This window comes from Crocodylus porosus, unplaced genomic scaffold (assembly GCF_001723895.1).
Source record: "Crocodylus porosus isolate Cpor-Errol unplaced genomic scaffold, CroPor_comp1, whole genome shotgun sequence".
In the NCBI taxonomy this organism is placed as follows: domain Eukaryota; kingdom Metazoa; phylum Chordata; order Crocodylia; family Crocodylidae; genus Crocodylus; species Crocodylus porosus.
In genome coordinates this window covers 566,901-582,356 of record NW_017728905.1, presented here as the reverse complement: position 1 = coordinate 582,356, position 15,456 = coordinate 566,901, and the positions used below count along the sequence as shown (strand labels likewise).

Genomic DNA, 15,456 nt, shown 5'->3' with positions numbered 1-15,456 from the left:
AGCTGGCCAGGGCCAGAGTCATGCCCCAGCCCCATGCAGAGCTGCGGGGTTTGAGATAGGAGACAGGGTCCAACTTGACGCCCAGCTGGGCACCAACCACACTGCAACTCGGAGCCCTTTGCACCCCCCGCCTTGCGTGGAGATAGATCCGGGCCCCTTGCGTGTCACCACATTTAAATCCGTTGGCGCGAGGCTGGCTCCAGGCCGAGACCTGAAGGCAGTGATTAAGAAACCCGTGTGCAGGGAGAGCGGCAGGAGGATCGGGCTGGAGGCCCGCACGGCAGGTGGGGAGGCAGCGGGCCCTGGCTGAGGGTGGGAGGGTGCTCACAGGGAAGTGGAGAAGGCTTTAGCCAGCAGCACACCCTGGACCTGGGCTCCCCATGCCAGGCACCTGGGCTGGTTTGGCACTCTGCACAGGGCCCGGAGTCCCTACTGCCTTGGCAAGGCCCTGGCAGCAAACACATCCCTTTCTCTTAGGACATCAGTTTCCTTGTCACATTCGGGAGACCTGGGGCTGAGGCAGGCTCCAGCCCAGGTCCCGTGGCAGGAATCAGTGCAGGGTTTGCCAGCATCGATGCCCCACAGCTGAGCCTCCCTGCCTGCGGCACGTGCACACACTGGCACACGGGGCAGAGAAGATGCCCAGGTACACAAGCCATCCAGCCAGGGCTGGGCCCTCCGTACTCCTTCGAGGTGCATGGGTGTGCACCCTGGTTTCACCCTAGAGAAGCGCCTGGGTTTGCCACGCCTGGCACAGGATGGGGCACACGCTACGGGCACAGAGGCCGTGCCCCCTGCCCTTGGACAGGCAGAGCGAGAGCCGACTCATTCACCGCACCCCCTTTCCCTTGCTTTCTCCCCAGACAGACCGGTTTGGAGCCACCCGGGCACATCTGCAGGCTGCCTGTCTGAGTTTAACCCTTCCACGGGGCCAGCTGTGCTGTCCACTGCAGCAGTAGGCTCACGAGCACTGGGTTAGCACAGCTCCATCAGTCTGTCTACAGACTCCTCTTGTTAGCACCCCAGCTTTATCCCTGGATCCAGGTTCTCCACAGCACAGGCCCCAGTAAGTAACGGAAGGGAGGTGAACTGGGCAACGTACAACTGCCCCTGATAATGGGCTGAGGCCTTCCCATAGGGGGTAGGGACAGGCTGCGCCTTATCTGGCCCTGCTAGTGCAGGGGCTGGACAAGCACACCTGCTGCCAGGATCAACAGACCAACAGGCACAGTCCTGCCATCGGGAAGGACGGGGAGAGAGAAGCACTTCTATTGCAACACAGAACGCGGCAGGGACTGCCTTTGGGACCAGTGCCCGGCCCTGCAGCCGGACGGCCCCCGCTCTGCCTGTGCTTGCTTCCTGCGCGCCTGCAGCTCCAGTGACACCCCCAAAATGCCCACGATGTGTCCCCTGCTGCGACAGCCCCCTCCTCTGCCCGGAGGGCAGGGGCCGACTGACCAGCATAGTGCTGCCCGTGGCGATGCATGGGCAGGGAGGGGGGGGTCACCGACTCCCCCACTAAAACCTCCCCTGGTGACGAGCCCGAGAGCAAAGAGGTGTCCGGTTGTGGATCACGGAGGATGGAAAGACGGATTCTGACCGATGGCTCTCAAGTGTCCCCGTGAAACAGAGAGGTCCAAGGAATTCATTCGGCGAGGTCCAGGTCCCAGCTCCATCTCTGACATGCTTGTGAGTGGAGGCTCACTGTGACAACGGCTCTGACTGGGCCACGGGCGCTGGGCAGGCCTGGTGAGCTGCTAGGAAGCTATTCACATCCCCAATGCCAATGATGCTGAAATCTGTGACCGATAAGGACACCTGAGCTGGGGCCACCACTGCCTCGGGGGCTGTGCCCAAATCCACGCGGCCAGCGATTAAAGGCAAGCCTTCGCCCATGTCTGCGGGGAGTGTGAAGTCCATGGCTATCGTCTCGCCAGAGCTCTGCAATGTCTCTGCTTTGTTCGCCGGGTCCGGGCCTGCCGGGGGCAGCGGGTAGATCCCCGTCTCTGAGGGGGTCCCGGGGCGCCGCGTGCTTGAGGCCGGCTCCTCGGCAGGGTCGAAGGAACAGTTTGTCTCTGAGGGCGTGCTGCACTCGTAGCCCTGGCCCGACTCGCTCATGCTGCCCAGGCTGCAGGCTGCACTCTCCACGCTCAGGGGCTCTGCATGGTGCGACAGCAAGGGAGGAGCAGAGACAGGAGGGTGAGGGCAGAGGAGTCGGTGCCTGTTCATAGCATGCTAAGGGGCTTCCTGCTCATGCCTGTGACAAGCCCGTGTGACTGAGCACAGTAGTGACCCTTTGCTACAACAGTCAAGCCCCATGTCAGTGCAGTGCAGGATGCATATAAGGAGAGAAGAGGCAGGACGCTCATGGGCTAAGGGGAGACTTCAGGGTTTTAGGGAAATTCAGGCGAACAATTCATGGGAGACTCCAGGAGTCATCTCCTCCCCATCCCCATCCCCATCCCGCCCCTGCCTTTCTCCCCAACATGCAGATGTCAAGCTCAGGTTTATCAGGTGGTGGAAGAGGGAGCTCAAACTCTGCTCTAGATTCTCCCTACATCTGACCTGTATGGAGCCCAACTGCATGTCCCTGGTTACATGCTGATGGGGCAGATAAGCCTCTTGCCCCAGCACTGAGCCCTGCCCTGGGGTCTAGGCCATGGAGAAGGGCCTTGGTTAGATGGCAGGTCACAGGAGGCAGGCCAACAGAGCCGCGAGACTGCAGCCGCTGCAGCACACCCAGATGGAAGGCAAGGAAGTTACCTGTGCTCTCGATGGCCAGGGGGTCCTGGCTGAAGTGGGAGTCCAGGCAGCTGGTAGCAGAGGGAATGGGTGGCGAGCTCCGGGCCCGGCCAGCGTTCTCCACCTCGCCTCCGTCCAGGTCGTTCTCTGCATAGTCCCTGCAGGGAGAGAGGTGGCCGTGACTCTCTGCGGAGCGGGGAGGGGTGAATACCCTGCAGAGGGACGCAGTATTCCCTGCACCACAGCCAGCAAGAAGCCCACTGTGCCAACACCTTCCACTCAGCACCCACAAGGCCTGGCTGGGATCTCGCACTGGTGAAGAGTGACAGTGAAAACCACAGCGAACGAAACCAGCATCAAACCCTGTTGCTTTCTAGCCTCAGCTGAGCTCGGCACCCTGGACCTGCAGCCTTCCCTTCTTCCCCCAGGAGAGTCAATGGACGCACATTCTCACCCCAGCACACAGCCAGAGCCTGCCGCACCAGAGCGCGTTGGCACGGAGAGCTGGGCTGGGAACTGCTGCCCCAAGAACTTCTTTTGAGCTTTTTCAGAATGTTTCATGCCCTGAATCAAGGCCAAGAAATCAAAGGCTCCAACATTTTTGTGACTGAACAATCCCAGAAACAAAATATGGGGTTGTTCCTTTTTTTTTTGCTGCATGTCAGCTGTTTTAAGTGGGATCTGCTCTTATGAGCTGCAGAGTCCAACTGAAAAGAGAAAAAAACCCCAGGAGGTTCAAGTTTACAAAAAAGGCAAAAATAAGGGAGTTTTAAAATTCTTTTCCCCCTTTGGTATTTTTGGAAGAGAGAAATGGATCCATGAGGATCCTCCACTCCTGGCAGTGAGGATGGCTGTAGAAAAATGAGCGTGCTAGGACCATAGACACTGAGAGACAATGCTGCCAGCTAGCAACACCTGAGAAAAAGGTGCCCAGGCTGAGGCTGGCTACCTCCTATGGGCAAAGGGTGCAGCTGATCGCCTGCAGGCCCTGGGAACTCCCCTCCAGGACACTTCCCATCTTCCGTGGTTTAAATAAAAGAGGGGGAGCAATGTTTAAAGCAGTGATTCTCAACCAGGCACTGTGGCACCCTGGGGTGCCTTTAGATCCTTTCAGGGGTGCTGTGGGACATCACACAATGTTAGCACTGTTGGGTGTGCAACCATGATTCACAAGATAAACCCAGAGATTTCAAATAGGAATCCAGAGCGTCCAAAGCACTGACCGGCTGTGGTCTCTCTGAGGTCCTTGCAATGGAAAAAAATGCTCTAAAATATTCTTCCGCGGTCAAAAGAACTGAGTGAAAACTAAGAGCTGGCGCTTTCTGCGGGGTTGAGTCTAACCAAGGGTGCCCCGAATCTATGAGGGTGGGGAACCACTGGTTTAAAGAGAGGCCCCTAGCTGGCGGGGAGGGGGTGGAGGCCGGGTTCCTCCGCAGGAAGGCATGTTACTGAGATTAGTGTGAGAATATTCCACGCACGTGGCTCCAGGGTGGAGGACGTACTTCTTCCTTCCGAAGCGAGTCTGCTGCGTGAAGTAGTCGTAGCGCTCTGACTTTTTCCACATGTAGTAGTACTCCACGCACTCGCCCACCGATCGGGTGCGCACCTGGGGGGGAGAGGGCGGTCAGCCTCTTGCACCGAGACAGCTCCAAGAGGCAGCTGTGTGTCACCCCGCTTTATAGGTGTGGAGAAGCAGCCTCACTCTCACAGCCAGGCCCCAAGCCCAGCCCCAGCATCATCCATCCCATGTCCTGACTACCAGACCCCCCAGCTCTCCTTGTAAAGGGGAGGTCTTTGCACACTCCCTGCACATGGGACTCACCAAAATGCAGCAAGAGTCAAGTGTTTGGAAAGACTCTTGCCTAGAAAGTGCTAACGAGCTGGAGCCTCATGCTCTGATGTTGTCACTCTTATGATCTCTGCTTTTCAGGTGGGAGAAGCCAGCATCGCAGCTGGGCTTGGAACACAGTAGTCTTCCCTTCCCCAGAGGAACCGAGGCTTCAAACCCACGCCCAGCGCTAGCTGACACACACAGCTCATTACCTTGTTCGCTTGGATGAGATGGAAGTTCTTCCCGTGGACCCGGAAGCCATGCTCAAAGTTCCTGCACTCCTCTTCACTCCAGGCACAGAGCTCATCTGCAGCAGGAGGAAATGGGAATGTCAGATGCTCCAGAGTCCCAGGAGTTGGGACTGAGAGACAGACAGACGGACAGGACACCGAGCAGCTATGACGACAGCCCCCACGAGACAATCCAGCCCCTTGCATTGCTCACCTCTGATGACCTTCACATTGAAGCGTAACCTCCGCAGAGCCTCTTCCGCATTGAAGTTGCATTTCACCAGCTCATACAGAGCCTAGGGAACAGAACGGACCCCCCAGCTGATCATGCGCACCGGACTAGCATGTCACCGATGGGCTCAGCTACAGCTCAGGCTCGCAGCCCGGGGGACACGTTTGCCTCTGCAGCCACCTCTCTGCCACCCCAATTTCAGACCATCACCCAGGACAGTTCCACATGGGAGGGTTCCCAGCACCTCTCAGGGAATGGGGGGCACGCAGCAAGGGTGCATACGTGTCCTCACACACCTGTAATCAAGGGCCAGCTGAGCAAGGTAGTGGCAATGTAACCCCTACAAAATGTCTGCTGAGTTTGTCTGTTGTGCTCCAAAATGGCAGGGCCCAGCTGAGCTCAGTCCCTAACAGAGAATTCTTCCCTCTGGCTCATCTCCGCAGCAGCTGTGACAGACCCCAGAGGGGCCCCTTCAGCTCCAGAGAGGCTCTGGTTTGTCCAGAGGCTCTGTAGGGTCTTGCCCTTCTCATCTGACCTGTCTTGGAGCTCCCTAATTCTGCCAATGTGACTCTGTCCATCCCCCAAACCTAACTGGCTCACTGGAAATTGAGACCCCAGTGGCTGGGCAGAGCCCTGGCTCCCACTCACCTGCTCGTTGTCCTTCACCATCTCTCCTTCGGGCAGGCTGATGCTGGCCAGCTCGTCCCACTGCCGCTTCACCGCTCGGTACAGGAACTCTTCCACCTCCCTCTCGGGCAGGATGTTGGGGTCCCACAGCAACTGATCTTCATTCTCGTAGACTGCGGGGGACGGCAGGGCATGTCTGGGATGAGCTGATCAGTCAGACAGCACCGCTGCTCCCCCAGGCTGGTGTGCAGGGGGGCATCTCAGAGAGAAAACCCATCTCTGGGGTGTTCAAAGCTCACAGAACTTGTGGGCTTTCCCTCCTGAATCTACAGTACAGGGCTGCTGGCTCCCAACTCTCCCCTTTGCCCCATGAGCCAGAGGCTCTTACTTTTCGGTGTTTTGCAAGGACTCCTTTAACCTTGGCTTTTCATGAAGGCTGGGTTGGGGGGGGGGTGGCTGCTGAGAAGTCCTCTGGGATCACCAGATGATGTAGTATTAACATGTTAATACAGGCTGCTTTAAAGGGCTGGCTTTAAGCTACCACTTAGCCTGTTCAATTTTGCCAGCACCAAAGCTAAAAAGGCGTAGTAGCCTTCAGGCCACTCAACACTGCACTAGCTTGGAAGGCGGTTTTGTCAGGTAAGAATGGCAGAAGCACGCTGCTTGCCCCCTTCCGCCCTCAGCTGCGAGCACAAGGCTGCGCGTTGCGTTCTCGGCAGTTCGTAACAATGTGGAGGAAGGGTGAGAAAAAAGAAAAAAAAAGAAAAGCCACACAAAGCAAACAGAAAACAAAGGCTTAGCAATTAAACACAAATAAAAGTCATAGAAACGTTTGTATTCAGATGCGTGGCTTTGTAATCCCCAGCACTGAATGTGCTTCTCAAATGATATTTATTGAGTTGGGAAGACAAAGGCTTTGATTCCCCATTGTCCTGCCCCTTCAGCGCTTGTTCACACCGAGTCAAAGCGAGCGCAGAAAGGACATAAAAAGGCCACTGTCAAGGGCTACTACCACTTCACAGCCACTTTGCAAGTGACGTGGGACACGGGAGAATTAGTCCCCAAGCCCTTGGACCGCCGCCTGGAAGGCAGCCAGAGGCCTTCCCTCCCACTGATTTCCGGAGGAGTTAACGGCACTGGGCACTTTGCAGCATTCTGAGTCTAAAATGAGCGAAGGTATCTCCTTAAACCTGCCCAGAGAGTGAGTGATGGAGGAAGTGAGTCATTTCTGAAGAGGCTTCTTGCTGCCTGCCTGCGTGGCAGGCCCTGCGAGGTGGTGCCGAGGGCATGAGTTTTAGGCGTGGATACGATCAGCCAACCTGATCCCCTCAGCCTGGTTCCGGGTGACCCCATCTAACGGTGAACTGAGATGGGCCCGAGGGGGGTTGCATGAAAATGCACATGCGAATGATGTCGGCTACCACTCACCGCCACTGAAAGTGTAATGCAGAAAGACTAAAAGATCACTGGGAAGGAGGGTCTTCTCTCTGGCTGTGGCTGAAACCCTGGACTTCCTCTTTGCCACCTGAAAACCCTTAACTTCATGGCATTTCCCAGCCTGAAGGCGCGTCAGGAATGCAGGGACAATACAACCTTCCAAGAATGCAGGTGTCTGTTACTAGAGCCTCCAAAAATTAATCACAGCTTTGCATTCTTTCCTGTACATAATCTGATAGCCACTGCAAGCTGCCAGGTCACACACAGTAAACTGCGCCTGCAGGTGTATTGTAAACAGTCGCGGCTGCTGACTTCTTGCAGGGCACCCATTTTGTGATTCAAAACACATGGGTGACAATTGTTCCATGCCCTTTGCTAGGAGAGTATAGTCAGACACACTGGATACATCATGTCTGGGATTGCAAATGCAGTGTGGGGATCCTCAAGCTTGTTTTAAACCAGACAACAAGCCTGACTACCAATAGTGGTCCAGCCGTGGCAACCCCCACAGATTGCAGCGCCTGCTTGCAAAGCTGGATAAATCAGACCACGCAGGCTAAGGGCCTTGTACCCAGATGATACTGAGTGCAGATGTTAAAGCCAGAGAAAGGACAGTCTCTCACCTTTTTCACTGTGCCTTTGTAAATGGAGGATGGGGACTGCAGCCTGGTACTGAGGACCAACCATGATCTCCTGGAAAAATCCACAAGAAAGGGATTTAGTAGGAGGCCCACGCAGGGGCTAGAATCAGTTGCAGGACAAAGAAAGCTTATCCTGCACTGCTAAACACGGCAGCAGACTGTGTTTTGCAAAATCCGCGAGGATTTTGTCTACCCAGAAACCTAGGAAGTTTTCAAACGAATGTCGAGTTGGGATTCGTACGGGTTGGATGCCAGTCTGAATACGAAAGCTTTAGGGCAAAACTCCTGTCAGCCCCTAGAGCTGGAGATGCAGCAGATCTTCCTCACCTTGCCAGGCACGTGAGTCACCTGCACCTAGATCTTCCTTCACCCATCACCCCTATCCAGGGTGGGTACTGGGAGTCTCCATCCCCCTTCTACCCTGGGCATGTAAAAGCCATCATTTCTTGTAGGGAAGGAGCAGTCCCCCCGTAATCAAGATATCCTCAAGCTGCAGACCACAGACGGAGGCTGCAGGCTGAGCTTGAAGATGCGTCTGCCTTGACCTTCTCCAGAATACAACACAGAGCATCACAGCGGCTTCCCCACAGGCACACCACAGGTTACTGTGGTCCCTGTGACAGGCTTTGCTTTCTCCCCTTGGGGCACAGAGCACGGGCTGCAGGTTCAGTGACTCACCTTCTTACACTCGTTGGATGGGATGGAGTCCTCTTCTGAATCCTCTGCCATGGAGGAAGCGCACGGGGAAGAGCAGGGCTCCTTGTCTTCATCGGCGAGGAAGTTGTTGGCTGTGAGAAAGGAGAAGCTGGGTGTTCAGTGATGTCCTGGCTTATTTCTCCTCCCTCATGTCTCTTTAGCTTCTCTCTTCTTCCCCTTGTTTCCTGTCTTCCAGTTAATTTAACCTTGGCCCATTTTTTCAGAGGTAACTTACCCAGATCCTCATTTATTCTCTTTGTAGGCTACAGAACTCAAGTCCTTTCCAGATGTGCAGTATTTGATCAATCAGCAAGACCAAGACCCTCAAACTGGTAGGTGGCCCAAACCACACTTTCATCTGAAGCTCCTCTCTTACCCTGGGTCCTTGCAGATCCCCAATACAAAGGTGCAGCCTTAATATATTAGAGCACCAGTCCTACTAATTTGCTGTACCTCCCAACTGCATCATATGGGATCCCTGGGCCCTCAGAGCTGGAATCCTGCCTGCTGCCCTACCATACAAGAGCAGGGGCTGTCTAGCCTTATAGTGGGTGATTCTGCAGGAGCATATGGCTGAGATATTTCAGGAGGCCAAACAAGTCTCGTATCAACCCACTTCACCCGCTGTGTAGCTGCCTCGGAAATCCACACCGAGCATGTAACCAGAGTTCTCACTTCCCCAGAGCTATGACCTGTAGCCAGAGGGAATTCTTTCCCGATGAGACAGCTGGCTGGTTTCCCTTAGCCCCTCATCACTGCAGCCTAACTCTCACAAGCACACCGTCAGGGCCAGGCCCAGCACCAGCCCCAAGGACCAGCCTCTGCAAACGCTACTCTCAGCACCAAAATAAGTAACGGTTGGCCCTGTCATGCTGAGGCACTTGGGGTCCAAACGGTAAGTGAGAAATCAGTGACGTACAGCCAGGCTGGTTTGGGAAAAGGTCCGAGGCATCATGGGATGTGACGGATGGAGTCAGGTCGTCAGCCGAGGACTGCGTCTCCTCCTCTTCTTCCCCTGAAAGCAAATCCTTCGCTATTTGTTCCTTTTAACAACAACAAGAAAGTGAAAAATGTTTTTAAATTAAAAAAAAAGGGGGGAGGCCTAGAATAAATCGTCCCTTGCCATGAGAAGCTGCCTCCATTCACCTCCCAGGACTCCCCTCTCATGCCTGGGGTCTGAGAGGGATCTATACAGCCGGCTGGACTAGATGATCCCTCAGGTCCTCTCTCACTTTGGCTGTTTCCTCAGGGCTCCTACTAAGAGGGTCAAGAGGAGAGTGGTTTCCTAGGGATGTCACAGGGAGGAGTGGGTGGCTTTCCTAGATCCTAGCCAAGAGAAACTCCTAGCCACAGATTTTTGGCAGGGTGGGAGGAGTGTCAGGTTCACACAGGCAGGGGGGCAGCGGGGAAATAGCTGTCCAAGCAGACGTGCAGCTTCCTGTGAATCTCCTTTGATTCACAGCCCCACACGGACAGAATTCACATTCCACAAAGGGTTTTTAGTTTGTCCTTCGCTTTAACAAGGACCCTCTCCCTCGTCTCCTTTGAATTCCTTGCATTTACTCTCCTGCTATCACTTTCCTGCTGGCTTTCCTTACAGTGAGCTGGGATGAAGCAGGCCCCATTCTTTTGGGTTCAAAGGGTCAGCCAGCTCCTGCCTGCTGGAATTCAAGCACCCTGAACACACTGAACAGGAGGAAGGCACCAGGCCGGCGATTTTCATCCAGGGTGCCGGGCACCCTGGGGTGCCACAAGATACGAGGAGAAAAGCTGGTTTAAGGAAACAAGTGCAGGCTCAGGCTGGTACAGCCCCTCTGCAAGGAGGCAACACTGTAATAAAGCAATTCGTTTTTGAACCAGGGTGCTGTTCAACGCACGCAAGTTACGGAGGGGGGTGCTTTGAGTCTAAAAAAGGTTGAGAGCCACGACACTAGACACCCTAAGCTCTAGGCCCTACAGCGACGAGGGATACACTGCCTTCTTCCCTTGCTAGTAGCTTATGGGTGGCCAAGAAGTGCTTCTTACCTTATCGAGGGTCATGTCTGGCAGGTGAGGAGAGATCCCATTGCTCTCGCTGTCCTGCTCCAAGATGGGATCAGATGCCTCATAGCCATAAAGTGCAAGCAGCTCCTCGAATGGCATTTCACTGCTCTGAGCGAGAGGAGGACAAAGCTTCATCAGGAATGGAACAATCACCATGCACAAGCCCAGCTGCAGTAAACACAGAGATGCGCAGAGGCAGTCAAGACCGCTCTGCGATTCAGGAGGTTTGGGGCTGCCCTGAGCACTGTTTTCCCAGGAAGGAGACCAGAGGCATGGGCTGAAGGGGCCAACCGCCAGCTGGTCTTCTCCGGGCTATGGACAAACCTGAGGAATTTAAATCCCCAAGTGACAGCTTCGAGGGGGTGTTTGTGTTAGGCTGGATTTGCTGTTGGTGAAAAGGTGCCCCTTAGCAGCCCTGAAGACCAGAGTACGGGGCTCAACAAGCACCCATAAATCATCCTTTCACTTTGCACCCAGCCTGACCCGGAGGGACAACCCCCGTCACCGTGAAGGAAGCTCATGCTCCACACCCCATTTAGGCCTTGACTTTTCTGCAAAGACCATCCACAACGGGACCAAGAGATAAGGTCTTTGTGGTGGGGCCCCTGTCCACCATGAAGTGGACTCCACATCAACCAGCCTTGCCATACAGACATGAGCACCCACAAGGTCTCATCGCTTTGGACGCAGAACGGATCTGAATGGGCAACCTAGAAGCGAAAGACTCCGAAGCTCATTGCCGGTCCCCTGAGCAAACCCATCCCACACATCCAGATGCCAGACCACGGCCTTATACCTCCAGTGGATCCACCAGTGCTGGTTCACGTCCCTCAGTGGAGCTCTGTGCTTTCAATACTGTCAAGGAGGACAAAACAGTTGGCAGACAAGTCCCCTTCTCCTCCCTTGCAGTGTGTACCTGAGAGGGGCTGAAGCTCTTTTCCAGCTCCTCTAAAGACTTCTCTTTCTCCTGTGTATCTTCTTCCTCCTCCCTCTCTTCTCGTACACCATAGTTCTGTGAAAGGATCTCGGCAAGGTTGAATCGGTGGTCAGCTGAGCCCATGGACACAACTGCAGGGAGGAGAAAGCTGTCCGTTAGCCCCACACGGTGCAAAAGCGGTCTGGAGGAAGAGTCTAGATGGAGAAGTGGGGCTGGGCTGGGGTAAGCCAAACATGGGCCGAGTCAAACCTGCTGCAGTCTGGAGGCCAGGCTCTCCGGGACATAGGTTGTGGGGTGGGTACGGCACCACCCGTGGACTCTGCCTGCCGACCGAGGCCTTCAAAGAGAAAAGAAGTTGGATAAGAAATCCCTTTGCAACAACACAATGCGCTGCCAGCTCCTGCATGCAATTCATTTAAATTAAAACCCACAGGACACAAGTTGCAAAAGGCAGTTGAAGGGGCTGCCGTGGGCAGAAGAGGGACCCACTGCATATATATCTCATGGACCTTTAAGGCTTTCTCTCCTCCATGTAGACCAGCTTCCCCTTAGCGTTTCCAACTGCCTCCATCACACCAACCTCCATGCTCTCACAAGTTAAAGACCCCAAATCCTCAGGACTTGCCCTGCCCTCCAAGAGGATGATTTTTGGCTGCTACAAAATTACTCTAAAGACAAACGGTACATTTTATTTTAAGGTGGCGATTCTGTCCACTCTGATCCCGGCAGGGGAGGTGGAATTTAAAACTATCTGACTTGAAAAGCCCCAGGACGATCAAGAGCAGCTTTAACAGCTCAGCAGGCCACGGGGGAATCTGATGTGACTGCAAGCGGCAAACATGGGATGGGAACAAGATGGGACAGGTGGATAAAAGCGTGGGCACCTGCTTTCTGGCACCCAATGCTCAATCGGAAGTTCAGGCAGCGACAGGAGCTGCAGTCTGGATGACAATCCAGACCATCTGCTGCTCCTCGGCTTGGCGCACGTGGACATGCTGTTGACTTGAGTTCAGTCAAAGGAGGGAGCAAGTGGATAACGACTCCTGGCCCAGTCCTGTGGACCGAAAGCATCCTAGTGTGGAAGATAATTGCAGCGGCGGCTCCAAAAGTGGCAGCGTTCTCTTTTAATTAGCACATATTAAGACCCTGATCTTTTGAAGAATCGAGCTGCGCTGACTCCTCATCACAGAATGGGACTTACCACCATCCAACAACTTATGCCAGAGTAAGACAAGGAAGTAATGGTTAAAAATCAAAAGGAGACAAAAATCCCACCATGGATAAAGCAAATGGATGTTCTCAGTCTCATGGGGCTTTCTGACCAGGAATTGGACTCCCGCCTTCGAACAACTGCCTACTTAAGGTCTTAAAAACGTGTCTGCCAGGTTCCCCAAAGACTGGAGAAATAAAAATCACTGTTATTTTTACGACTGATGGCCTAGGCTACAGCAGAAGGTACCAACATATGAGTTTGAAGCATCCTTGGTTTTCTTTCCTTCATCTACAAGGGACAGCGACAAAAAAAAAAAAAAAGTCTGGAGTCTCCAGTGGAGCAGGCAAGGTGTATTGCAATTCGCCATCCCCCAGTGTCTGATTATAAAGCAACGACGCAGCCCCACTAGAGACCATGCTGTTGGCTTGCGGAGCCAGCCCAGAAGCTGCATGTGCTAGAAAGGAGGAGTTTATGACAGGATAAAAGAGATGGCAAGGCTTAGGAGAGGCTTTATTTCGGAGTCATACCTAGATTTTAGCATAGAATCACAGAAAATGAGGGTTGAAGGGGCCTCAGGAGGTCACATCCAGTCCAACGCCCTGCTCAGAGCAGGACCAGCCCCAACTACATCATCCCAGCCAAGGTTGTCTGGCTGGGTCTTGAAAACCTCCAAGGATGGAGACTCCACCACCTCTCTGGGTATCCTGTTCCAGTGCTTTAGCACATGAGATGGCTTATACCCAAGAGAAGAGGAACTGTCTCTTCACTGGGGACCAATGGGATGCAGCAAAGTATAAAAATACTCTACAAATCAAGGTCTGTGGAGTAAGCAGCCCTGGTTGCATGAGGACGGCAGGGTCCAACCTCTCGTTCTGCAGCCACAAGCGACTTGCCCGAACTGGCTCCCATTCCCGGAGGCAACAACCTGACCGTGGACTGTACCTCCCTCACTGCGCTGTTGGGAGGTCAGCAAGGAAATGTGTCCAACATGACTCAAAGAGGAAGGCTGCTGTTGTAACTAAGTACTGGGTATAATCGCCAGGCGTGGACAAACTGATTGGGAAAAATGTCAGTGAAGACCACGCAATGAAATAAAGAGTAAAACGAGCTTGTATTAATGATGCAAACCCATCATGAACACCTTCAGATCAGCGAGGACGGGGAAAGACTCAAAACTGAGAAGCAGTGTGACATCAAGGGAAACGGGAAGCTGGTCCAGGCTGAAAATCGCCATGAAGACGGCAGTGATGAAAACCAATCTGAAGGCGATGGTGTATTTGGACAGGAAAGGGACCAGAAGGAACAGGCAGAGCCAGCAACCTGCTCTCAGACCTCTGCTTTGACCACGATGCACGTGAAGCACCACGATGACAGGTGCCATAAATGACTGGTAGAACTGGTAAGAGGCCATGGTGAGGCCAAGCCGGGCAGGGCAAAGTGATGGGCTAGGAAGCAAGACCAGGCTGCAATGGTGCGGACTTCAGTCGTCGCCATCCAACGGAAGATGATTTCTCTTGAAGGCGAAAGCTGTGGTCTGACGCTTAAAACTGTACCGGCAGCTTGGCAGAAGGAAGCCAACAGCATGGCCCCAAGGTATGAAAGGCTATCTCCACATCAAGGATGGCGTTTCTCCCAGATGCAGCTGCTTCTGCCCCTGGCCAGGCTGTATGCTCTGATCGCCTGCCCGATTCACAGCGGTCGTGTTGGATTTTGAAAGCACCCCCCAAGATGATGGTGAAAGCTGCTCTCTCGCCCACCAACCCGGCTGGCATCTGAGCAGCTTCCGACTTGCCCCAAATCGCCGCTTCTTCGACAGAGTCGAGGAACGTGACCACCAGCTAATTAATCGCTTACACTTTTGTGTTTGCCATCTTAACCAGACTCAGGGGTCCTGTTCCCTGATTACAAGGTTGAAAAATTTCACGGACTCCGTTAAAAGACACAGCGACCATGGGGCTGTTTCCAAGCGTAGCGGGGATCGTGCATCTGTCCAGAGCACTGGCAGACATAACACCTCCGGCTGCCACTACCCTGGCAGGGAAGTAGGGGAGAGCAACAGAGAGAGAGGAAGAGAGGTGTCCCTTCCCATTTTATTCCTCTAATCACTGTGATGATTTCTCAGGCCACTTCCAGGCAGCTCATGGCTGTGCAAAGGGTCTCTCTCAATGCCAGCACACTGCAGAAGTGCTCCTCCCTGCTCCATTGCCTTGTCCACATTCCTGAAAGTCTGAGGGAAAAGAGGGCTGGCATTTCCCATGTGTCGACCAGGATCTGCGGCCCAGGCAAAGAAAGAGAGCATGTGAAGCTCGCTCACTCGGTAACTTCCACCTGGCAACTTTTGAGCAACGAGCTCATCAAAATTAACGAGGGAAAAGACCCTCCGACCCATCTTGGGGCCGCGCAGCTGCCACGGGTTCACCGCGAGGATCCAGCGGGCCGCCAGTCCGGTTAGCAGGATGTCAAGCGGTCCCCGGCACCTCCGGCGCGCCTCATCGCTGTCCGCAGACAGCTGCCGGGGGGCGGGGACAACGTCTCGGCGCCTCGCACTCGGAGGAACTCCCTGACGCCGTTGCAACGAAGTCCCGGGCCGAGGTTTCCGCTCAGCTACGGACGCAGCGTCCCCGTGGCTTTACCAGGGCCGGCGCGAAGACCAAGCCACGGTGGGAACCGGCTGCCTCGCGGCGCCAAATCGTCGTGGCGAGCGACGTCTCGTGGCGATGGAGAGGGCGTCCGGGACCGCGGCGGCCCCCCGGCACTCGTTTCCCCGAGCCCACGGCACAACGGGGGTCTCACCACGGACGTGTCCCGCCACGTGCCCCGCCTGGCG

The 15,456-nt window shown here is 54.6% G+C and overlaps 1 protein-coding gene across 4 annotated transcripts; it reads right to left on the bottom strand.

Annotated features, from left to right (window-relative positions):
- Positions 1-1,033: 1,033 nt before the first annotated feature.
- MIER2 (MIER family member 2) lies at positions 1,034-13,238 on the bottom strand. Of its 4 annotated transcripts, none has more exons than XM_019557008.1 (12): positions 11,666-13,238; positions 11,276-11,547; positions 10,462-10,587; positions 9,356-9,479; positions 8,419-8,528; positions 7,723-7,792; positions 5,684-5,835; positions 5,018-5,099; positions 4,786-4,880; positions 4,221-4,348; positions 2,764-2,900; positions 1,034-2,159 (listed from the first exon to the last, which is right to left on the bottom strand). In XM_019557008.1, exons 1-12 carry the CDS (start codon positions 11,829-11,831, stop codon positions 1,702-1,704), a joined length of 1,920 nt encoding a protein of 639 aa, XP_019412553.1. In that variant the 5' UTR covers positions 11,832-13,238; the 3' UTR covers positions 1,034-1,701. The 4 variants fall into 4 exon arrangements, with proteins under 4 accessions (XP_019412553.1, XP_019412554.1, XP_019412555.1 ...); XM_019557009.1 differs by having other exon boundaries at positions 4,245-4,348; XM_019557010.1 differs by having other exon boundaries at positions 11,396-11,547.
- Between the last annotated feature and the right edge of the window lie 2,218 nt (positions 13,239-15,456).